The sequence below is a fragment of the Triturus cristatus genome, chromosome 1_1 (assembly GCF_964204655.1).
Source record: "Triturus cristatus chromosome 1_1, aTriCri1.1, whole genome shotgun sequence".
In the NCBI taxonomy this organism is placed as follows: Eukaryota; Metazoa; Chordata; class Amphibia; order Caudata; family Salamandridae; genus Triturus; species Triturus cristatus.
This window is the reverse complement of record NC_140579.1, coordinates 11108392-11132727: the sequence shown is the minus strand read 5'-3', so window position 1 is coordinate 11132727 and position 24336 is coordinate 11108392. Positions and strand designations below refer to the sequence as shown.

Below are 24336 nucleotides of genomic sequence, written 5' to 3'. Positions count from 1 at the left end.
TCAAGTCTGCAGCCTCCCTCCCACCTCATTTTCCACAGGGAGCAATGTAATAGTGGGCGACTGTTCTTGATTATGGACAGGAGCATGATTTTCATCCTAGCTTTTATTGGTGACACTTGAATGGTGTTTCCTGTACTGCATTCTTTTACTTTATTTTGTATCTTCTGCATTCTAGCCCCTGACTATACTTTTGATAAATCTTGAAGTTTTACATGTTTTTATAGCTTAGTAGTGCATACCCTATGGCCACTACTGCATTCAGCCATATTACTGCTAAGCGCCGCTGCCCCTTTCCTGAACACGAGTTGGTAATGCTGCTTTGGCGATGCTGTAGGCCTCTCTTCTCCACCCTCCATGCCCTCCTGACATACTAACTCGAAATAAGGCATCTGGTGAGGAAGGTTTGGCAGTACTTTAAGTATACTACGCTATATATTGCATGTGTATGTTCGCCAATAAAAATACCTGGATCAACTGATCCTAAAGACAAATGAAAACTATACGTGACTGTGGATGTGAGAAGAATAGAGTCCCACAGGTGCATGTAAAAAGTGCCCAAACTAGGAATATTCCTGTCCTGATAGATTTTAGACTTAACTGCTGTTTGTGAAAAAAGCGTGGTCGTGAGTAAACCAACGAGTTATGAACTTTAGATAGACTTCACTGATGAATTGAATTTATTTGCACATGATTTCCACAGCATCTTTGCTCCAAAGACCCATCAATCAAGTTTCCCTCCTGGGCGGCCAATTACAGCAAGAACAGCTTGTGTCAAACACCAGCCCATCAGCACACTTCATGGGGTATGTTCTGCCACCATCACATTGGTAGAACCTGGAAGGGTCTTCTGGATCGGCATAGAAGCCATCAGCTTTCCCAGAGCAAAAGCCCTGGTTGACGGGCGCAGTGGGCGTGCTTTCTGTCGGTGAGGTGGTTGGAGTAGTGGTGTCATCAGGATCTGGGTGTGAGATTTCAGGCGCTGCAAGAAAATGGAAGAAAAGACTGATTAGAAAAGATTTATTGCAGTTATGCAATGTTTTTATTGGCAATCTCGCTGCCCAGGATCTAGCCAGGGACTAAGGGGCTCATTAGGATGGCGGGCGGCTGCCATCCCCGCGGTGTTTGGACCGGCCGCATGACTTGCGGCAGTCCCGCACCGCGAATTAGGATGCGACCGCCATGCATTTCCCACATCCTAATATGTCGGACGGTGCCTGCTAGGCACCGCCACCATATTAGTGGCCCTGCTCTGCCCGCCAGGCACGTGTTACGATTGCCACCAGCGGGTAAGCGGCGGACGGACTTTGCGTCCACTACAATACCCACCGCCATCCTAATTTGGAGGAGGGTAAATCTCATTACGATGGCGGAACGATAGCCAGTACCGTTATGAGCCCCTAAGTTACATTTACCAGCACTGAGGATGGACAGTTTCTGAGTGTATCTGTGAGCTGGGGTTGTTTCCAGCACAAACATGTCACCAAGCTCAACTTCCATTTATGTGATGAGCAGTAAATGTTTTAACCTGGTGGTAGTGGAGGAGTGTGGCTCAATGGTTAGAGCGGAAGACCCTGTTGCAGAGTTCTGGCCAGGGACCAGGGTTCGATTCCCGCCTCGGCGGGGCTCGGGCTTAATTTCCTCGGACCTGTCAATTCTCGCCTCGGTGCCTATTCTAATCACGGGCCCCACGCTGCAACTCTGGGCAATAGCTTGCTTAGCCTCCACACCGGCCCCAACAGCGCTAAGGATGCCTGGCTTCACCCTGGGGGTGCCCAGGAGTGGACACTTCACAGGGAAAGCCAGGAGGGGTTCCCACAGCGGTATGAGTATCAGCGCCAGGAAACCGATAGGTGACACCGCAAGGAGACCGTCTGGTGACAGTGCGCTCTATAAGTACCATGACATTTACATTTATATAACTGTTTCCAGTGTAAGCAACAGACTAGTAGGGACGGCTCTCTCCAGTGATGTTTACACTCAATGTTTTTAGTGAAGATTGCTCTTTCACTTGACACCGAGTAACTGAGAACTGGTTGTGTGCCTGAAGTAAGAGGTCCCCAAGCAAGCTCTTTCCTTAAATGTAGAACAAGCTCTTCCTCAACCACTGGGAATCAGTCTGGTATTTATATTTACAGATATATGTGAAACAGTCCTAGTCACATGACGTCTAGCAAGCAATGGGTGCTCCAGCAATTTCACCAGCGTCCTATTACTGATTACAACAAACGTGATTCCAGAATTTGGAGAATTTTGTTTATATTAATAGGACTAGTGTCATTTCACCAAAATGGCTGCCAGTAATGACATCATACACATATTATCTGGCTGCCACCTCGAAGCAAGCGACATCCTATGACCTTTCACTGCCAAGCAAAGCCTGTCGTACAGTTGTTACCCATTCTTTATTGGGAAGTGGAGGCTGCAGCATGTTCATAAACAGTGATTTGAAACAGGCTCAAACATGTAAATGCACTAAAACCAGCAAGAATGGAAAACATCAAGAGCTTAGTTCAAAAGACCATTAGCTGGAGAGGGTTAATCACAGAGCACATGAATCAGGAAGAGCTGCAAACAGGAACATTCTCCCGAAATGATGAACTTGCTTTTAACCTGAACTATATTGTCAGTAAAAAATATGTGTAATTATCTTGTGTGACATTATTAATGAGAACTCAATAGTTCAACCAGACATCACAAATTGAAGCCGCTTCCTTTGCAACTCTTCCATGCGTTGGTGTATTATCATAAAACAGACTTCCACCCTTGCTTGGGCACAGACGTCATGCTTCAATGGATTATTAGCGTGGAATAATCTTACATAGTAATAGTATCTCTGAAGAGCAGGAAAACAAAAGGCCTTATTTAGAGTTTAGTGTGCAGGATAATTCGTCTGAAATGTGGCGGATGTCATGTATGCCGTCCTGTAGCATTATAGCCCGGGCCACTGGAATATGTGCGGAATCCTGATGTCTGTGATTTTTTATCGTTTGTGCGTCGCTAAGTAAGTGTTTAGATTTTTATTGATCCTATTAAATCTCTGTTTGCAGCACACTTCAGAGTTACACAAAAATGTTTTATTTTTGCTTTCCTAACTGCTGAACGAATACAGTTCATTTAAAGGTATTTACATTTAGCTGTGTGTTGCAAAAATACGCAGTCGCGGCCCGTGCAGGTGAGCGCGGTGGGGCTGTGGGGTAGAAGTGACAGATGACTGAATAGGTCAAATAAATGAAATAAATAAATAAAACCACTTACCTTGCGATCACCGCATCGCCGAGTTGTTTGTTTGACCAATTCTGTCTTTTGTCACTTCCACCCCCCCTGCCACTGCCCCCCTTCCACCGCGCTTACCTGCACGGCCCACCACTGCAAATACGACATCCTACTGCCTTTCCTTTCAAACTCTGTCCAATGGAGCAAGATTGTCACCTAATTCACTTTAAAAACTTCCCTCACTTCACAGTCGGAGAAAGAAAAGTAAATACCAGTCCACATGTTAAAAGCATAAGCAGCAATTTGTCAAAAGACGTGGCCGACATTTCACCTCCCCCTTTGAAGCTCCCCTAAATGTGACAAGATAAGCACCAAATCTTTAAGCGTCTTTATTTATTGCTCGGACTTTAGCAGCCCACCAAACATCGGCTCATGACCCACAGTTTGGGAAACGCTTCAGCAGAGAATTGGTCCATCATTGATGGTTTGTTTCACCGAGGGATCTCGATGTACACAGCAGCCACGCACAAGTAAACGGTTCACACTCTAAATGCAAACAAGCCTAAGCTGCACCTAGAACAGCACAGGTTCGTCCTGAGCAAGGAACAGCTGCCTGGTCCAGGAGGGCCCGCAGCAGCTACTCAGCCAAAGTCCTTCCTACGTCACTTGTAGGGGAATCCAGAGGTTAGCCTCCCAAACTACACGCCACCGGCCCTGCTCACCGCCAGGTCCCAGTGAAGGAGCGGCCAGGGTCCTTGGGCGACGCATGGTATCTGCCAACACGTGGCAGGTGAGTTGCCCCCTGCATGCAGAGGGCATCGATATCTCTGCCACTTTAAGTATGAGGACGGGTCATGCGACCATGTGTAGCGGACATCCTACTTCACTAAACTCAAACGAAGGCTCCGTGTCCTCAAGAGAGTGCAGGGTTCGGTCCCTACCTCCTCCTAAAGAGGCCTCTGTGCCCGATCATTACCAGGCTTCCTTGGCAGTGTGTTTGGAGTGATGTCCTGCCAGCAGGGACATTTTAAGGATTTGGGGGGCCCTGGGCCAAATGTATTCAGGAGGTTTCAGCTCTTTCACGCCCTCTTTGGCCAGGGCACTGGCAGTGCACAAGCACATTCGTCCAAATTCTGAATGTGTTTACATCTAATATTCAGGGATGGTGATGTGTGTTTTCAATATTGTTACACAGCAGCAGCTAGAGAATACTACTGCAAATAATCTCTATTACACCCTCCCATTTCTCCTATGGAAGGTCCTATTTCCTTCAAAAATAAACGTTTTCATGAATATTACATGAAACATTAAAACAACAAACTGTCTGTAATGAAGTCGCACACATCAACTACATTAAAATTTATTAACGGTAACGGTATTTAAAACAAAATGTTTAGGAATTATTCCAGGTCACCAGGGCAAGACTCTGCAGATCAGAGCTGGCTCTTTGAGGGGGCGGGCCTGAAAGGAGGGGGCATGGACCAGAGCCACTGTGCCCGGGCCTTTAAACGCCTCTGCCTGCCAGGGATGCCGAGGTAGCGACAGAAGTGTCCCACCCTCTTCATCTGGTTTCTGGTCACTACCAGAAGTTGGAATTTACCAACAAACCGTATCAGATGTTTCCCAGTATCGAGATTGTCTACGAAATTAACTTGTTTCATGAATTATCCCCAGATTTAGGATTCAGCCTGACGTCAGGGGATAATTCATCCCAGCAGACCGAGAAGAGACAGCGATCTATGGCAAAGCCAAAGGTTGGTGGACTCTCCACTCTTACCCCGCCCATTCCACGGGACACCCGGCCACTATTGCTAGATACTCCACTGCGGCCCTAAGAGAGGCACAAGTGCTTCGGGCAGCACCCTGCCCTTCTGTGCTTCACCCCAGCCAGTGCAGACCGGAAGGACTGTTGTCACGCCGGGACATTGGCACCACGCTGAACATGGACTTTCAACACTTTTGTGATGTTCCTCCTACTCCTGTGTCCTCATTACCTTCAAGGAACTCCTTGAGCTTGTTTATAAGAGGGTACGGGCCCTCGTTGCAGAAAGTCCCCGCAAAGTCATCCTGGTCGATGGCCCACACCATGCCGCCTCCGAATCCTTGTTCCCGCACAAACTTGACCTGAAAATACATAGAAAAAAGCTGTGAAAAGACCCATCCATTTATTTTGTTGTATTCTTAATAGGTGCGTGTTCAAAGGTACATAACCAGGCAGAGTTAAACCTCAAATCTAATATGGCCAGGGTAGAAATTGGCAACTGGGCCATATTTCCTTTATTTTTTTAATGAGAAATGTGTGCTTCCTATCTGATAGTGATCCAGGCAACTGCCTAGAATTGCCTTGCACGGACCCTATCATTATTTTCATTTACTCGTTTTTTTTGTATTGCTGTGTAGTGTGACAGGGCAAACAATGCTAACATAGTATCAAAACACAGCAAGAAAAGCAGAATACTTTATTTGCACCAGAGACGGAACAACTACCTAATGGATTTTGTTAGCAACTCCACATTTGTATGTGCAACGTGTTTTTATAATTTTTAATCTGATGTTTGCTTCTCAATCGATGTTTTGGGCGGTTTGCATCCCGATTAGACGAAGGGTCTATAGTGCTATTCGTATCATCAACATTGCTAGGGAGCCTGCAAAGTTAGTCACATTCAGGAAGTTTATTTATTTTTAAAGTGTTTAAAAAATTTCTGAACATTGGTTACTTCATTTAGTTTGTGAGAAATAGAAAAAAATCATGTTCAAAATAGCTAATATAATTGCTTTTATATAGCCCTGAAGAGGCATTGGGGTGCTTTTTTTGATACAGTATTCAAACCAGCGCCCATCAGCTTGAATCTGCATCATGGTTCGGGGCAGATGTAAGAACGCATTTACTAGTCGCAAACGTACATTTCAGGGTACAAAATCGAGACATCTAGTGAAGATAGCCAAGGCATTGTGGGGGTTTTGTCAAGAGCAAGAAACATCTTTTGGAGCAGAATATCTTCCGGGTCAGATGGATGAGATGACAGACTGGTATTCATCGATCCTTTATGTTAGATTTGGGGGTCTCTAGTTGGCAGAGGTAGGTACCTTTGTCCAAGTAGGGGCCCTTGCGTCTAGTCAGGGTAAGGGCAACACTACAGATGGACACCACACAAGGTGTAGCATAAAAATAAGTATTCTTTTTATAGACTTATCACACGACCACAAACGACAAAAAAAATCCACAATACTGTACTTAAAATGGTAGAAATAGCTTAATTCTCTTTAGATGTTAAAATGCGACACTTTGAGTTCAATGTACCTTAAGATGCGTAACGCTATACAATGAAAGTGTTGCAGGGAAGGTGATGCGTCGGTTCCTTACATGCAAGAACGGTGATGCGTCAGGTCTCTAATGCTGTGTGGGGGATGCGTCGGTTCTTCTCTGCGAGGGGAGGTAATGCGTCAGTTTCTTACTGCGCTTCCGGGGCGATGCGGCCCGCAACGCCGTGGTGCGATGAAGATTCAGTGCAATGAAACAAAGATGGTGTCTTTTCTTGATGTGACACGATGCGGACCGCAACAGGCCGTGCGACACGCTTCTCGGTGATTCGGCGGTGTATGCTGCGACGTCGATCCTTCTCCCCAGCAATGCGAGTTGCTTCAACAATGATGCGAGCTGCGACAGGCCCTGCAACACGCTTCCCGGTGATGCGCCGGCGTCTGATGCGATGTCAATCCTCTTCTCCGGCAATGCAAGTTGCTTTGACAATGATCCGAGCCGTGACAGGCCCTGCGACGCACTTCCCGGTGATGCGGCGGCATCTGATGCGACATCGCTCCTCTTCTCCGGCGATGCGAGGCGCTTCGGGGTCCCTGCGATTACTCAATGGTTCTTCTGGGCCGCGACACGCCCTGCGACATGCTTCCCAGTAATGCGGCGGCATCTGCTGTGACCTAGAGGGAAATGTCCAACTAACTATAACGTCCCTGAAACGTATGCTTTTTTCAGTGAATATAAAAATATATATATATTGTATGCAGTCAGTCAGGTGTGTATGTGTGTGTGTATATATATAGAGAGAGTTGGGCTGTCTAATATATATATATATATATATATATATACACATACGAGTTTTGAAAATTTCACGAAGATTCGTCAACAGGCGCCAAAGTTATTGAGAAAACAAAAAACGCTTTTCCTATGGAAACTAGGTCCTAACTATAACTACTACTGGCGACCGCCAGTAGGTAATATATATATATATATATATATGTCGCTCCAAGTACACCAAAAATACGAGTCACTCGTTGCGGGCGGGTGCCGAGTGCGGTGGTGTACCGCACACAATATAAGCTCCAAAGATTCCTCCGTTTTCTGGAAGGAAAAAACGGCACTCACGGGGCTTCGTTTCAGCAGATTTTAATAATTTAAACCGAATGCAAACAGTTTGCATTCGGTTTAAATTATTAAAATCTGCTGAAACGAAGCCCCGTGAGTGCCGTTTTTTCCTTCCAGAAAACGGAGGAATCTTTGGAGCTTATATATATATATATACATATATATATATATATATATATATATATATATATATATTACCTACTGGCGGTCGCCAGTAGTAGTTATAGTTAGGACCTAGTTTCCATAGGAAAAGCGTTATATATATATAGATATATAAATTAGACAGCCCAACTCTGCTTTATGGACTGTGTAGGCTTCTTTATTCAAATAAGCGAAAAAAAAGCCTGATGGGGATCTTGATGTTGTAAGTACAGCACAGTCGTGCAGACCCTGATGTGACGGGAATGAGAGGAGTATTCTCTGGCTAAAATGCTTTCCTCATTGTTTACTCCTCTTTATTTTCATGCACATACACAATATAACTACAGGTTTGTCTTGGATTTGTGGACCTATGGAGCACTATTAAGTGTTACTACATGTATGTATTGTGCACCATGTGTATGGTGTGATGTGTGTGAATATTTGAGCACTAGGGCAACGTCCTCTGTGAAACTCAAAAGTGTTCACTTCAGTATGGAACATAGCACCTACCGGATGATCGTGCCATTATATTGGATCTTTTATGTGCTGGATACGGCAAGGTGCTTAAAGATAACGGCAAGTATTACCATTAGAGGATATGGCGTTTGAATTTTCTGCTGGATAAACAACACACAAGTCTTTTCCCAGTGTCCTGGGACAATCATCGCTAAACTTCTTTATTGTTTCAGAACCAACGTAATTAGAACACCAAGTAGGTGACAACAAATCTTTGGCACGTATGGCATTGCGACAGGAATGTATTGTGCACAAATCACATAAATATTAAAGGAGTGGTTTCAGGGAGTGAACTGTTCGGTCTTGACGAAAGCCACAGGGACGGGTGGCGGAAACATATTTACAAGCTTTTAGGAGGAAGTTAGGGCTATAATATTCCCACTTCTGCTTTTCCACTTCCAATCATATCGACTGAAGCATTTATTAAAATCACAGTAGCAATCAGCCAGATATTTTTAACGCTTATAACCCCTACTCCTATTGTCTTGCATATCATTAGATATCAGTCTGTTCTCCCGTGTAACCCACTGCTGGCAGCAGGCCCCGTTCCTCAGCAGAATGGGAAGAAACCAAATGATGAAGCATGCTACCAAGGGGTAACCCTGGTGGGTGAGGGTTCTACATATTTAAAATAAGCATTTATTGCTTGTTTGGATAAAGAAGCCGACACAATCCATATAGCGGAGTTGGGCTCTCTAATATTTGCATAGCATGAGTGTGAGGAGGATGACCCCCCCTCTATTCTACCTCTTCTCTCCCTCTTATTTATAGTATAATATAGGACTACACAATTAGACGATGTTTTCAGCTGGAGACCAGAACCGGTAGCTATAACTATGGTTGCGTTTCTTCAGATCTGGTCAGGTGGAAGTCATTATGCTCTACCGCCATTCACAATGATTTCCAGATGTCTGACTCAGATACGCCACCAGCTGGTGCGAATAGCAGTGGTCGCCCCACTTTGGAGAAGTTACCCATGTCATTCAATCTTATTGGGGATATCAGTAGATTATCCAATTATGCTCCCAATTTGTCTGCACATTCTGAAGATCCTGCCGGCTCAGATCCTTAGTCTCGCCATATGAGGCAATCTACAGCTAAATGCATTCAATCTTTCAGGCCACTCACAGACTTACTAGGAATTTCAAAAGATGTTTCAGGGTACATCAAAGCATCATGGGCCCGGGATTCACTTAAATCATATAGGTCAGCATGGGGATCCTGTTGTTCCTTGTGCTTGGAAAGGGGTATGTATCCCATTTCAGTGGATGTGATTGGCAATTTAAAGGTCTTGGCTTCCTTAGCAGTGGTTAAGTGCCATTGAACCATTATTGGATACAGGTCAGCTATTTCAGTAGTGTATGAAAAGGTGGAGAGAAAGCGTGTATGTGAACATCCTTTAGTATGTAGATTGAAGAAAGGGATTAGATAGTTAGTCCTTCACAAGCCCAGGTATGCTTCTATGTGGGATGTGAATAAAGTGTTAAATTCATTTGAGTCATGGATAGATAATGAAAGTTTACAATTTAAACTTCTGTTTGATAATTAGTAATGCTATTATGTCTGGTGTAATTCAGAAGAGTTTCAGATGTTAGAGCTTTGGATACTGATAGAATGATTTTTCTCCAGGTCGTGTTCAGTTTAATGTTCTGTGCCGTACGACATTATGATCTACATACATACATACACTTTCCACGTTTCTAATCTCATCCACAACTGTGTGTAGTAAGATGCCTTAAGAGGGTTTGTGGCGGTAACTAAAGACCTGAGGACAGAAGCTCCTCAATTATTGATAACCTTGCGTAAGCCCTCTTCTCTTCCACACACACTAAGTAGGTGGGTTAAACACATCATTAGTTGAAATAGATACAAATTATTTTGGTGCCCATTCGACTAGAAAAGCAATGGCTTCTAAGGACTTTTGGGTGGGTTCCAGTCTGGAAGATATCCTAAAAGCTTCCGGTTGATCTTGGGTTTCAACATTTATGGCTTTCTATTGCAAGCCGATAGAACATGCAGCAACAACTGTAGTCATTATGTGTTAAAAATATATAATACGAGCCTCCTCTCTTGTAATAAAATTGTATTGCAGATTCTCCTACTCAGTTGAGCCCTGATTTTCTTAAAGATAAGGAGGTGAGTATTATGCTACCTCTGTATTATTTTTCTGTTATCTGGTGCACCACCATCAAATCAACCTTGAGGCTGACCAACCAAGCTTGGAAGTGGCTTTGGACGCCACTATGTGGACCACAAATGGAATCTGAGAAAGGATTGGACGACGTTGTTTGTTTATGTTTTAGACTTCAATTATTTTTGTTTCTTAGAAAGGTCAGATTTTAACTTCTTTGCATCAAGAAAAGAGATGGACCCAGTGGTTAATAGCCTTTATATAGACTTAGCATTTTTGGTCCTTTTTGATATTTATGGCTTTGAAAACTGAAATACATTATGGTATATGTAGTGGTTTCAAAAGCTGTAAATAAAGAATGTATGACGTTACAATGCATACATTTACAATGCATGCCTTTACAACGCAGTTTTTACATCGCAACATCCTTTACAACACATTCTTTTACATCGCATGCCATTACATCGCATTTTCAGAAACTACCTTTACAATGCATTCCATTACATCGCATTATACCTATACGACGCATATCATTACATCACATTTAAGGTAAGTGTTGGATAGTATAGGGGTAATAATTACTATTCTAACTCCAGTGAGTGCAACAGTAGGTTAAGTGTCCGATAGTGTAAGGGTACTATGCGTTGTATTGGCATGCATTGTAATGACTTGTGATGTAATGCATGCGTTGTAGTGACATGCGATGTAAAGGATGTTGCGATGCAATGACTGTTATGTAAAGGTAGTGCGATGTAATGACTGCGTTGTAAAGGTTGTTTCCCGTAAATAAATAGTAAGAAAGTAGACGGCATACTAAATCGCCTCCTTGTCTTTAATAAAATCAGGATTCTTCTTCACAACTGGCAAGGAGAATCTGCAATACTTTTGCATTCATTAAAACAGGATGTGGTGCGGATAGAAGGAGGCGCATGAGGGTCTAGCTTTGGAGCTCTAAACTCAGCAGTTGATGATAAGCGATGGTTGTGCTGTGTAGTAGAGGACCAGCTAGAGGAGCTGTGGCAAAGAGACTGTGTGTGTGTGAAGGATGAGGGATATGTGATGGATTAGGGGGGATGAGATGGAGCACAGATGGAGATGGTGGGAGTGTTCTGTTTAGTAAAGGTGCAGTCAGATGGTGGGGTCTTGCCGTGTGGTTTTTTGTGATGGAAGAGAGTGAAGTAGTGAATTTCGGGTCTACTTTTTGTTGACAAATTAGCAAACATAAAAATGTTTGGCTGGAAAAAGCGCAAGCAAAGAAGTCTTTTTGAAGCGAAATTTTCTTACTAGAGAAGTTCTGTGAAGTTCCAAAAAGTTGTCAATTACACCTAATGACACTCTAGAAATACCTAAGAACGATGATCAGCTGAGAAATAGTATTAATGCTATGTGGTGCAATAAAACATAAAAAAAAGATGTCAATGAATTAGGTAAATATAAAACCAATTAGTAAATTAGAAAATTTGTAAAGATACAACAAATTCTATTGGGACATGAATATCAACTGCAGGGTGTACCGGTGTGCAACGAGAGCCCGACTGTGAGTATAAGGTACACTAACTTTTGATTTTGTATCTCCAGTAATGCTACTCTACTGCATGGGGAGCGGCCCACGACTAGGACCTTAAAATGGAAAAATTGGAGATGTTCATTATATGGGGAGCAATTATATCTATTAAAGAGTTGATTCATTCACCTGGGGGCTGGTAAATAAGAGCCCCCAGAGAAAGACAAAATGGGACTAAGGCATAGCACAGAGACGGTCATTTCAATGCCGTCCACTGCAGCAGTTTGACAGGTAGCAGTGCAGGTTCTGCTTGATCAGTTCACCTTTAGGGATAGCCAGAGTAACATCAAGAGGTGGGGAATCCCAGGGACAAGTCTCTGTGAAGAATATGGCATCCGGCTGAGGGTTACGTGAAGTCTAAAATACCGGCGCGATGCCTGGGCGGGGGCATATCATGAAAACGCTGGAATGTTGCTGGCCTAGATGCCAAGAGGCCTCATCTGGATGACAGACTGCCAACACAGCTGCTAAAATAAGTGAACAGTGCTCTATTCCCGACCAGGGTCCTGCAGGCTTTGGACATGTTGAGGTTACAATAGAGTGAGGAGGGTGTAAAACTCTATCTGTTTCCCTACAGAGTTCTGAGATGAAACACAAACCCCCAGCAGCAACATTTCAGGTTCAAATGCTAGAACTGCAAACACAGTAGACATACATGCACACATACCTTACCCTGTGTCCAGAGTTTGCCCAAGTGGGGAATATTTTCCAAGACCTCAATGAGGGAGCAGAAGAGACTCAGACTAACACAAATACCAGTAAGTAATCCATGTGTTACAAGACCCAGAGTGAGGTGGCACACTCACCTTGTACTGGTAGCTCAGCACATTGTCGTAGCTCACCCACTGGTTGCCCTTGTAGGCGTAGGGCACCTTTTTGACATTTTCCCAGTTGTCAGTTGCACCTTCCAGAAAGGGGCAGATCTACCAAAAGAGTAAACAATCACTTAATCTGAAAATAAGACAATGAGGGAGGCCCTGCAACATTAATATTGATTCCCATCAGCCACATTTATCGATATCCCCAGTTTATTAAAACTAGATATTGTATTGTATTTTATTGTATTGTAATTGCATTTATATCGCACTTGCTACCCCCGATATGATGCCAGTCTTTATCTTTGAAAGCTTTTCAGTATATCAGCAAACCACTCCAGGAGCTTCACAATGCAGACTTATTCTTCACCAGACATAACTTAGATGAGCTGGGAGTCTGCAAAACAATCATTAAGTATGAGACCTGTCTCAGGTGTGATGCCTCGTGGATTTTATTTAAACTTCTGAGGAGGAAGTCCTACATTTTTGAAGAAGTGTCAAATTTTGGATCAAACACCTAAAAGTCACAATGGTAGACTTGTAGCGCAGGAAGGTCCATAACAGCACAAATCTGTATCACTTTTGACACCTCAAATTTTATTAATAGCAGTAGAATGCAATCCCTGGAATCGCCTCGATGGTCCCATTTACTTTTTTAAAGATTCCCATGTGGAAATCCTCGTTTTTCAGAAAAAGTCACAAATTTTGTATCAAAAGCCTTACACGATGCTATGATAGGCTCTTGGTCCATGACATCAAGGGCGTACTTAGCACAATTTAGGATTTCCAATAATTGATCAATGTATGAACCATTTGATTCAGACACACAGGGTAAATTCAGGACAATGATGATAAAATTTGCGATTTGTTTTAGCAAAAGACCAGTTATAATGGGGTCATGCATTGTATAGCAGATGCCGGCCACACCTTTGCGGATGAAAATATACGCATGAGTATTCTCAGTATTGGTAAATGTGTGGTCTGCCGAGGCAAGGCCCTCTGTCCCCTGGGATGTCGGAGAGATTGGTGTAAGTGACTTGTAATACATCAATTTGTAAAGGCCACGGTCAGTTGGATATAAATTGGATGACTTTGGAGAGGTCAATGAAGGTTGCATACATTAGCTTTAAAGGGATGACAATCCTGCATGTCCAGAGCCCATTTAACAATACTAGTCCCAGCTGCAGCCTGTGCATGTGAGTGCAGTAGGGCTGTGGGGATTTCGACAGACGACGACAAGGTAAAATTATTTTTTATTTATTTAATTTTCCCTCATGGTCGTCTGTCGAATTCCCCCCATTAACCAGCCCCACCGCCTCACTGCTCTCACCTGCACGGGCCACTCCTGGATAGTCCTAAATAGGCCTAAAATAAAGCTTCTAGTTACTGATCGTTAACTGTACTCCAAGTATAACCTCACAATAAAACTTCAATAATATTTAACTGCAGAATCCTCAAGCCACTACCCTTGGCATTAAATGACAGTACAACTATTCTGCGTTTTCCTTCTTTAACTTATTGAAGCAATTCTGTGAACAAAGGCATCTCGTCCGCATCTAATTGTGCTGAACAGCACTGATAAAGGACACGGCACGTGCATCATCGTAGGCAATGCCCATCCTTACTGCACATTGATTTAGAAGTGTTTTCCTCACTGATTGGAGAAATGTAGATACTATTCACCCATTTACTCCATCATAACTTACAAAAACATGGAATCAGCAAAATAAAAACAATAGCAGCAACAAACTAGTATTGGCAAAGCCAATAGGTTTTGCCTATTGGCTTTGGCAATGTTTATTTCGACATGCGTCACAGCAGCCCGGGCTGCTGTACAAAATGGCTTAAAGTAAAGACAAACAAAGCGCTATGACACGGCCACGGTTGGTCTCATCATATTGCTTTTCTTCTGTCCTTTCAGCCATGATGCACAGCAGCTGAGCTTAGATTGGGATGAATCTGAGATATGGCTTTGGAGGTGAATCCAGAGAGAAGACTATAGAAAGGGAAGGCACTTTTAACTTCAACCTAGGAAAACCTGTACAGTTTCTTGACAACAAAGTGGAAGGAGAAAGGATTGTTTGAAGTTGGGGCTTAGTAGCATCTTGTTTACATCATGTGCTACATCTTGAAACACACCATTGGTTCCAATCTACATGACAATCTTAGGAAAGCGGACATATTTTTGAGTAATCTAAAGAAATCTACAAATTGTGAAAATGGCAGTAACAGATCCTCCATTTTCCATGTATGATGTTATGCAAATGTAACCTATGAATATTGTCACAATAGCAAATTGTTCCTACCTTGTTTAAAAGCTCTGGTTTGCCCCCTGGAATGAAGATGATCATCTCTTATGTTTCCAGGTAGAGGGATTCATATTTGTTCTGTCTTGTCTTCTGTTCTGTTATTCTTATTTTTCTTGGTGACCTAGATGCTGTTGAGACCTTTTGGTTGGAGGGGTTTGAATATGGTTGAGTGGGAGAGACTGATTGATGGGGGAGCGGCAATTCTTATACCGGTGGATTCATCACAATGGAGTTGAATAGCCTTGGCCATAGCAGTATTTGCTACAAGGAGTTCCTTTGGTGAGAGTCACTTGTACCTTCAACCAATGTTTGGTGTTGAAGAGAGGTGGTTTAATAACTTTGTCTTTGATTGCGAAAGCTTCAAATCATACGCTCAAAAAATGAAAATCCGGAAGCACTGTAAAAGACTGAAAGGGAATATCTTACCACAGGAGATAAAGATTGATAAGATGGACTTTTATAGCAACTTGCTTGTGGACTAAAGCGTTTTTAATCATATGGACGATCTGTAACAAGCAATGGGACTTTTTGTGCATCTTATGTCTCCTGAATTGATTATCGCTGCCATAAATTGCATGAGCACTTAATGCACCAGAATGTGGTTATGCTTCATGGAGGTTTCTTTGGTGATTTGCTCCCCCCTTAACTCCACAATTCTGTGACAGCCAATCATTTTGTACATAAAACTTCCTGTTTTTGTAACTATATTTAAGTTTATCCTTTTGGATTTAAACAAATATTTCCCCCATGTCATATGCCTATCTTCCACAAACAATAAGGGTTATAGGAGACAAAAGAATCCTTGTAGAAAGCTTAGTTTATATGAAATAACAGTACAACTTTTATGTGCGTTCTTTGATAGCTTTATCCCTCATCCCAGTGATCTAGCCAATGACAAGAGGCCGGCTAATGATAATCTTATTCTACACTGTATGTGATCAATATTGAGGGAAAACCAGTTGGGGAAAAAGTACATGCTGGATCTTTGCTCCAAACCAATTTCACATTTGGACTCCTGGTTTCTGGTTTCTTCAGTCCTTTGAAATCTTCATCCAGCAAGGAAGTTATCTACAACTTTGAATTTTTCCTCCTACAAAGTTGGAGGCCCCTCAGGGGCACTCGCCTACCACATATTCTAGTGTGTGGTGACATTGTGGCTTTCGAAACAATCGATCTGACATCGGACAGAAGACCCAGACCCCGATTGCAGGTGAGAATCCACGCTCAACAGGGAGAGGTGTAGAAGGTTGTTGGTTGAACAGAGACTATGTAAAGTGCAATTTAATCAGGATGAAATGACAAAAGAAAGTTTGAAAGCAAAGGGCCAGTTGGCAATAATTTTGAAAAACAAAAAGTCTCAGTAACAGAATAAGTAGCTCTTTTTAAATATCTTTCCTTCAGGTTTTCTTCTTTGTATTGTGAAGGGGAACCTGCACTCCTAAAAATGGGGAAGAATTTACACGGTTGCTTATGTATGCAGACAAAGCCTCCCTCACCAAACAACAAAAGGCCAAAAATGTTGCCTCGTAAAAAAACAACGCTAGCACCAGGCCTATTAATTGTAAAAAAAAATAAGATAGTTGTCACATTTAACTATCTAGGCTATTTAGGTTCATATTGCTTCTCGTAGATGGAAAGCTATTCCCATTAAGAAAAAGTGTACATATTTTATAATGCTTATGAGGGTTTTTCAGAGACCCCAGTCATGAAGATCCATGAGGACAAAATCGTCCTACTATGACTTTTTGGGCTGAATACTGGTGAGGTTCTCAATTTGGAACACCGAAACATGATGGACACAATTGGCTCTGGGCATGTCACCATGGACACCATTTTGTGCTATTCTCAGTGAGTTGGCTTTATTTCTGATAACACGTCCTTTTAACGGCACTTCCCTTTAAATAGTAGATTCTAAATTGAAAACCTTGCTTGGTGAAGCTTTTTTTTGAGCAGCTGGTTGCGCAGCTGGTATGCTAATGCTCAGATGGTTAAACTATTTCTTTCTGTCCATGAGTACTTAAACAACCTTCTTAATCAGATAGATGAGGTTCCTTATTTACCAAACCTGCTACATCTACCGGTGTCCTTTGTGCTGGTTGAAGTCCTCCCATTGATGACTTGTGTTTCCATGAAACCATGTCTTGTAGACTTGAAAACTACCAGAGAAGCTATTACTAGTTTCTTGCACAAAAATGAGGCATAATGTTCATCCATGCCAATATTATGGGATGTCTTTATAGCAGCTATTGGTGGGGGTTATATTCAGTGTTGGGATGTTGCGAAAGAAAATGTTAAATTAGAGAGTAAGGGGATTGAAAATTTGAAGTCAAAATCTTGAGAATAGACACATCTAGGATTCTTCCAAAGAAATCAAAACCCAGGTTAAATAAATAAATATGAATACAGCAAGCTATTGAGACAAAGAGCTGGGTTCTGGGGCAACATCCAAATGTTGACGCACATGTATAAAATGAAAGAAATGCAGTTCAACTATCCTGTACAATTGAGATCGTGGCAAAAATGAGGAAATTGATGACTTGCTTCACTCTTTTTATGAGGACATTTCATATTCCTGGTGGGAAAGTAAAAGATAAGGTAATCAGAATGTACTCAGAAGTGTTGTGCCCATCAAACTCAGGAAGCCAGAAGTTAGACTACCTGGTTCCAGAGATATTAACACTGATTTGTAAAGCGCTCTGAATGCCAATGGCATCTTGGCACTAATGTCTATCTACTGTACTGAATAAACAACGAGTGCAAAACTCAGACTTACCTCTTGCATCTATTCACATTGAGCAAGAGAATAACTAAGTTTTAAGCTCTTTCCTGGAGCTAAAACAAAGGACTGGTCTCTCAGGTGTTCAGGTAGGTTATTCCACCGTTGTGCCGTGAAGTAAATAAAACTCCCACTTCCCCAATTCTTTTTTCTGATTTTACAGACATTGCTGTCCTAGAATTAGTCAAATGTAGAGTCCTACTGGGCACTTTTTTCAAGTAGGCTGTGCCATCCCTGTACAGTGTTTACGAGCCACGCATAAGGCCTTAAAACTGACTCTTTTCTTCACCGGAGGTAAGTTAAGCTTTCGTAATGTCCTAGACACTGCCGTGAACTTTGGAATTCTCTTTACAAGCCTTGCTGCTGCATTCTGTAGGCCCTGAAGTTTCTTCAGAGAGAGCTGGTGAATGCCTAATTATAAGACATAACAAAAATCCAGCCTTGATAACACCAAGGCTTTGACCACCGATTTTTGGAGTTCAAAAGGGACGAATGGAAAAATCTTCCTGATCTTACGCCAAACTAGAGGAGGTGAGTTTATTAATCTGTGTGTTGAAGAACAAACTGGGATCAAAGATTATTCCCAGATTCCTGACAGAAGATACTGGAATGGGAGGAGAGCCAAGCATCTGGGGCCACCAGTGTTGATCCCAAAAGACCAACTCCTTGCTAAAAAGGTGAGCCTCAGTCTTAGCTGTTTGAAGCATAAGACTGTTATCGTTCATCCATTGTTTAATGGCTCTCATACATCCATTGAAGCGGTGTGTGCCCATCTTCTCTAGGATGTGTTGTAAGTAACCCCATTCTACTGTGTCAAATGCTTTAGTGATATCTACAGACAGAAGTGCCATTTCTGCATTATCAACGCTGGTCTCATGTATGACGTGGGCAAGCTTACACAAATTGAGGGCCATGCTACGTCCCGGTATAAAACCACACTGGTCCAGTGTTCCCATTGCAGCTGGCAGGCAATTCTACAGCAGTTTACACAATACTTTCATGTCCACATTCAGCATTGTGAGAGGCCTATATGATGATGGATCCATTACATCGCCCCCCCACAAGGGCACCAAACATACTACCCCTTCCCCAAGTGTTGTGGGGTAACACACCACTCCCCCTTGCCTCTTGAAATACTTTTAACAGTGAACCCGCCAGCTGCGCTCATATGCCTGGTAGAACTCTACCGGAAAGCCGTCACGTCCGGGCAACTTTCTGTAATTCATATCAGTAACCACCTGTTTCACTTCCTCAAGAGTAATATCTGACTCTAGCTCGTCTCGTAAGAGGGATGGCCAATCAGAAAGTTCCATACTTGCTGGTTAATCTGACACTGTCACGTCTAGGCCTAGGCGGTAAATTCCGTTCCGCTGGCTGAATTTGGGTAATTTTGCATTCTGAGGAGAACGCGTAATTGCCAAAAATTCCGCGATCCGCGGCTTCGCGGAATTTTTTGCTTGTTCGCGCTTTCAAAATGCGTGTTCGCAAGATATTTCTCCCCAAGCACGGAAACAGCGTTCGAGAACAGGAAAAAAACATCGCGAACGGGCGGAAGAAGCAATTCCGCATGCTCGCGGAACTTTTGCGTGCTCGTGTAGATTTTTTACCATTTCGCAGAGCTCTGCGGAGCACGACTACGCAAATTCTGCCCACCCCTAGTCACATCATCATCAGTCACACCTCCCCCGTAAAGGTCTACTAGGTGGTCCCTCAAGATTTCAGTAATAAGTCGGTGTGTATTGACCATGGTTCCGTCACCACGGCGGAGCGTCATAATGGGGGGCTTCTCTGTCTCTCTCCTAAGTAGCCAGGCTAGCCATTTACCCATTCGGGGTCCCTCTCGGTGTAGTTTCTGCCTGTGCTCCCGTCTTATCTTATCTGTCCCATGTATCCCCAAGGCGTCTTTTGATATCAACTAAGGAGTCAGCTACATCTGGGCTCTCATCATCCAACAGCTGGGCCTCCGCTAAGTGCGTCTCAAGGTCCCCCAGTTCGGCCTGCAGCTGTCTACGCAGACCACTTATCCTACTCAAGCATTACCCAAATATAACAGCTTTGAGCGCCTCCCACTCCATGCCCCTGCTCGTCTTGGTGCCCCAATTACACTTCAAATATTCTGTAATCTTTTCACCAAGGGCCTGTCTAAATGGCACATCCAGCAATGCCTTCATCAGCAATCGTCAAAGTCTCCTATCAGATTGCGTCCAGGCACCATTCCACTCCAGTAATGGGGGAGTGGGCAGATAAGAACCTACCCAGGTAGACTACCTTCTGTATATCCAGCTGCATATTGGATGTACCCAAGGCTCGGTCTTAATGGCTGTAAGTAATATGTGTGGCCGAATAGCAGGAATATTCCCACCTTGTTGAATAACAATCTCTCCACACATCTACACATTGCAAATTATTCATAACATCAGTTAGAGTGTCCACCATACCTAGTTTAGTCATACCGCTGGTTGGCCGTCAATCTATAACTGGGTCTAGGACACAATTGAAGTCCCCCACCACAACAGTCGCTGCACCATATTACCCATCAGGACTGTTTGCATCTTTGGGAAGAACTCCCCGTCATCAACATTGGGAGTGTAGGTATTCAGAATGTTATATCCACCCCGTCTAATAACCCCTGCACCAGCACATGTCCACCTTGTGTGTCCGCCTCGTAATAAAGCAGGTGGAAAGGAACCACAGGAGCCACCCAAATAGCCACACCACGTGCATAAGAGGAGACATTTGATAAAAGCAATTACCCCCTCCATCTCTTCCGTAAATTAGTCGATCCAGGCTCTGTGAGGTGGACCTCCTGAAGACAGGCGATGGCCGCACTTGTTCGCCGCAAATAGGAGTACACTCTATTTCATTTTACTTGGCTTCCAAGCCCTTGTACATTCCATGTGATTGTTTTATAGTCTTGCACCATGTGAGTGTCTGGAGTGCCTGCACCCCCCACCCTGCAGTCTCATAAACCCCAACAATGCATGACATATCAAATCCAGCACCAACACCAATACAACTGTGAAACTCCCCCTGCCCGTCCCACCCTAGACAATCTAATAACAATTAGGAACAACACCATCATGATCGCCCACCATTTAATGACCAATAGACACAAGAATTCCCCCCTTTTACCTCTCTGTGATCAAACTGATTTGTACTCCGACTCGAAGAGTGAAACCAAACCCTTGCACAGGAACTTAAGGCCTCATTATGAGTTTGATGGTCCGTGGACCGCCCAACCCATGGTGGTGGTCTGACCACCGTATTATGACTCTGGCGGTTAGACCGCCATGGGACCGCCACCACCACCGGGGAACTGCGATCCCTGGTGGTACAGTCTCGATCTGATGCAGCAATATGCTTGGCGTGCGCCGTGTGCCGCTGTGGCACTGCCAAGCACCATCAGCTCTCTCATGGCAATGCTCATGCCATGAAAATGCTGGGAGTTAGGAAACTAAGGGGGCCCAAAAGGGCCATCTGTTGCCTCTGGGCCTGTGGATACATGCAGGGGGGCACATGGTGTGCACCCCTGTGTGCATGCACCCCTTTCCTGCAAAGCATGAACTGCTCAGTCCAAGCCATGCAGGAACAGGCTTTGGTGCTCCCATTGTGGTGCCTTTCTAATAGGCACCACCCTGGGACCCCCAAAGGACTGCCTGCCAGACCACTAAAAAACTCGTAATATGGCAGGCAGTCAAGTTTGGTGGTGTCGGAGTGGGGTGCGGCTGTGACAGCCCACGCTCACACCGCCAAAGTCGTAATCAGGCCCTTAGTCTAAACCCCATATAGTGCAGGGGTAAGTGATACCAGCATTTTCCACCAGCCCTGTAAGAGGCAGTGGTCCATACCAGGTCTCATCCCAGCTGACCTACTAGTTTCTTAATACAGGGAGAGGGCCTGTGGGAGCCAAAATGCAATAGCAGCACTCTCTAAACAGAAGGCAATCAAGTACTCGAAATCCCAAAAGCATTGACGCAACTTCAACTGCGTATTGGGCGAGGTTCTGCGGGGCTGCAAAAACCTGAGTTTCACATTCCAGTATGGTACATTGAGCTAAGTTCACTTGTGTCACTCATAGGTGTGAAATCAAACCTTGTAGAGCTAAGCCAGAAACTTAGTTTATGCAACATGACCTGCCCATCAGACCTCTGCGAGACTCAGCCCTCAGTCCCACTATATTCAGCATGCCCTATTCCAAGTGATCTTTGAAGACTGTCTTTCCTGGAGTCCAAAAGAGCCTGGCCATCATCCCAAACCATCCTGCATCCAAAGATCTGGGCACCAGGACTGATGCCAATCTCTCTTTTGCCCCACAGACCACCTCCCAATCTGCCACCTGTTTCTCTCTCAAGGAATCCCTTCAAAAATGATTTGAGTACATCCCTTCCACTGCTTGCAAAAGAGTGGTAAATACTTTAATACCCTAATTACTATGGTAAGTTCCTCTTGCAATTCAGCTGCTAGATTTATCCTTAACAGTCCTAAATGGCAGCCTACTTTACTAAAACTCCTTCACTAGCATCCCATTATCAGGATAATCCAATGTAAGTTTTTGTTTTTACATTAGGGCAGTTCAGGACAAAGGCCCCAAATATCTTCTGGATCTGTTTTCCTGGTATGCACTGGCAGAGCCTTGGGGATTATCTGGACTTAGACGTCTTACTTTTCCTTGATTCCACAGATCCCATGATGGCGGTCGCTCCTCCGCTTTTGGTGCTGCCAAACTCTGGAACTCCTGGCCATTGCACATTCGCTCTGTTACATCTGAACATTTTTTCAGCCACAAATCAAAACCTGCCTCTTTTACTCATAGCTACACTTGTTCTTCTTACTCCGCTTAATCACTGACTGATCTTCAGCACTGGGAAGCCCAGGTTTGAGCAGCTGTGTACCATTCATTCATTCATTCATTCATTGCAAATTCAGGTAGCAAATGACACTTTGGTGTTAAGAATTTGTAAGGGATGCTCACCTCAAAATAGGTTAGGATGCCTGGCTCCTTGGTATATTCACCGGGGGAGCCTGGGCCAGTGATCTGAGCTCCCGGCTTTGTGTCGTAGCCAGGGATGGTGAACGACCGCCCATATGTTGGAAATCCCATCAGTAGCTTCTCCGCTGGTGCGCCCTTCTCCTTCCAGTAATTCATAGCATACTCCTGGAGACACAATCACAGCAATGTGGTCAAGAGTGAGAGAGAGTGTATTGGAACACATCAAAGTTTGCTGCACAATGTGCTTCCATCCTATAGTTAGCAAAGCCCAGGTCTTAAAGTGGACACATAAATGACACAGTGGCTTTTATAGTTCACAAAGAACAGCCATTACTCCTACAGTCATTAATGCATTACTCAATAATGGCAACTGACTGTTCCTATGGCCTTAGGTAAATGTTTTGTTTTCCAAAAGTTTGTTATTATCGAAAGACAAAAAGAAGCACAGCTGGCCCTGATGCACAGAGTTTTCTCCCAGCTCATGGGGGTCATTTCTGTTGCTGGCCCTTCAGGGCTTCAGGCTGTGTCGGGCGATCCCGACCCAAAACAATGTACTGCACATGGACCGCCCTAAAGAGGCGGTGGTCCTGACCTACATTAACCAACTGCACTGTTGTGGGGGGGCCGTTAGTCTAAGGTTTCAGGCCACAAAGCCAGCTGAGGTTCCACCCCCTGAAATAAGGCACCTTTAAAATGACAGAGACGAACCATGAGTTTGGCGGACAAGCCATGTGCTCCTTTTTGACAGATTCCCCATATCCACCAAACTCTAAAAAACTCCGTCCTTTTCAACATGTCCAGAGATGTATCAGAGATGGAGGAGCGCTCTTACGCAGTTGTAGTACGCGTAGCCTCCCCAGTCGTTGCTGCCTTTATTCAGAGGACTGTTGAAGCCTGTGGTCCTGTCCCAGGGTCCATGGAAGTCATAGGTCATTACGCTGATGAAATCTAGAAGTCTTACAAAAACAAATACACACAATCACTTATCTAAGTACGGCAAGTTATTCGTGTCGAGAGTTTTGAGACACACCTGGATATACAGACATTAGAAAGGCAATAGGTCAGAATTATCCACACTGTAAAAACTGGTGCAGCGCCACAGCTAGCAGAGTCTTCACAAAGGAATTCCAGAACCAAAGGAGCGCAAGTTAACGAAGGGTTGTGGGTGCCACACACTCTGGGTAAACCCAGTCCTATTTCCAGCATTACCCAAATATTTAGAGGAAGAATCTTCTTACAAACTAGCCAAGAAACCTAGGATTAATGCTTTAGGTGACAACTGGATACTGAATAAACAGCTAGATATGGTGAGCAAAACCTGCAATTACTAATTTAAACTCTAAATGCTGCCCGTCCTCCTCCCCTTTCAGATTCGGAGGAGTTATGTTTTTATTGCATTATCTGGTCCCAAAATTATACCACCTGCTAGTGACCATTGCCTTCTTAACCAAGCTGCTACTGGAGAGCCAAATACACCAAGGGAGTCGCGTCAGGTGTCTG

General features: G+C 43.8%; 1 protein-coding gene across 1 annotated transcript in view; it reads right to left on the bottom strand.

Annotated features, from left to right (window-relative positions):
- Positions 1-659: 659 nt before the first annotated feature.
- LOC146869119 (chitotriosidase-1-like) overlaps positions 660-24336 on the bottom strand; it is a 69519-nt gene continuing 45842 nt past the window's right edge. Inside the window, exons 7-11 of the mRNA XM_085615060.1 lie at positions 23669-23792; positions 22819-23001; positions 12753-12869; positions 5208-5337; positions 660-979 (exon numbers count right to left, since the gene is read on the bottom strand). Of these exons, the coding sequence (XP_085471186.1) occupies positions 726-979; positions 5208-5337; positions 12753-12869; positions 22819-23001; positions 23669-23792 (808 nt within the window). The 3' untranslated portion in view covers positions 660-725. The remainder of the gene's footprint in view (positions 980-5207; positions 5338-12752; positions 12870-22818; positions 23002-23668; positions 23793-24336) is intronic.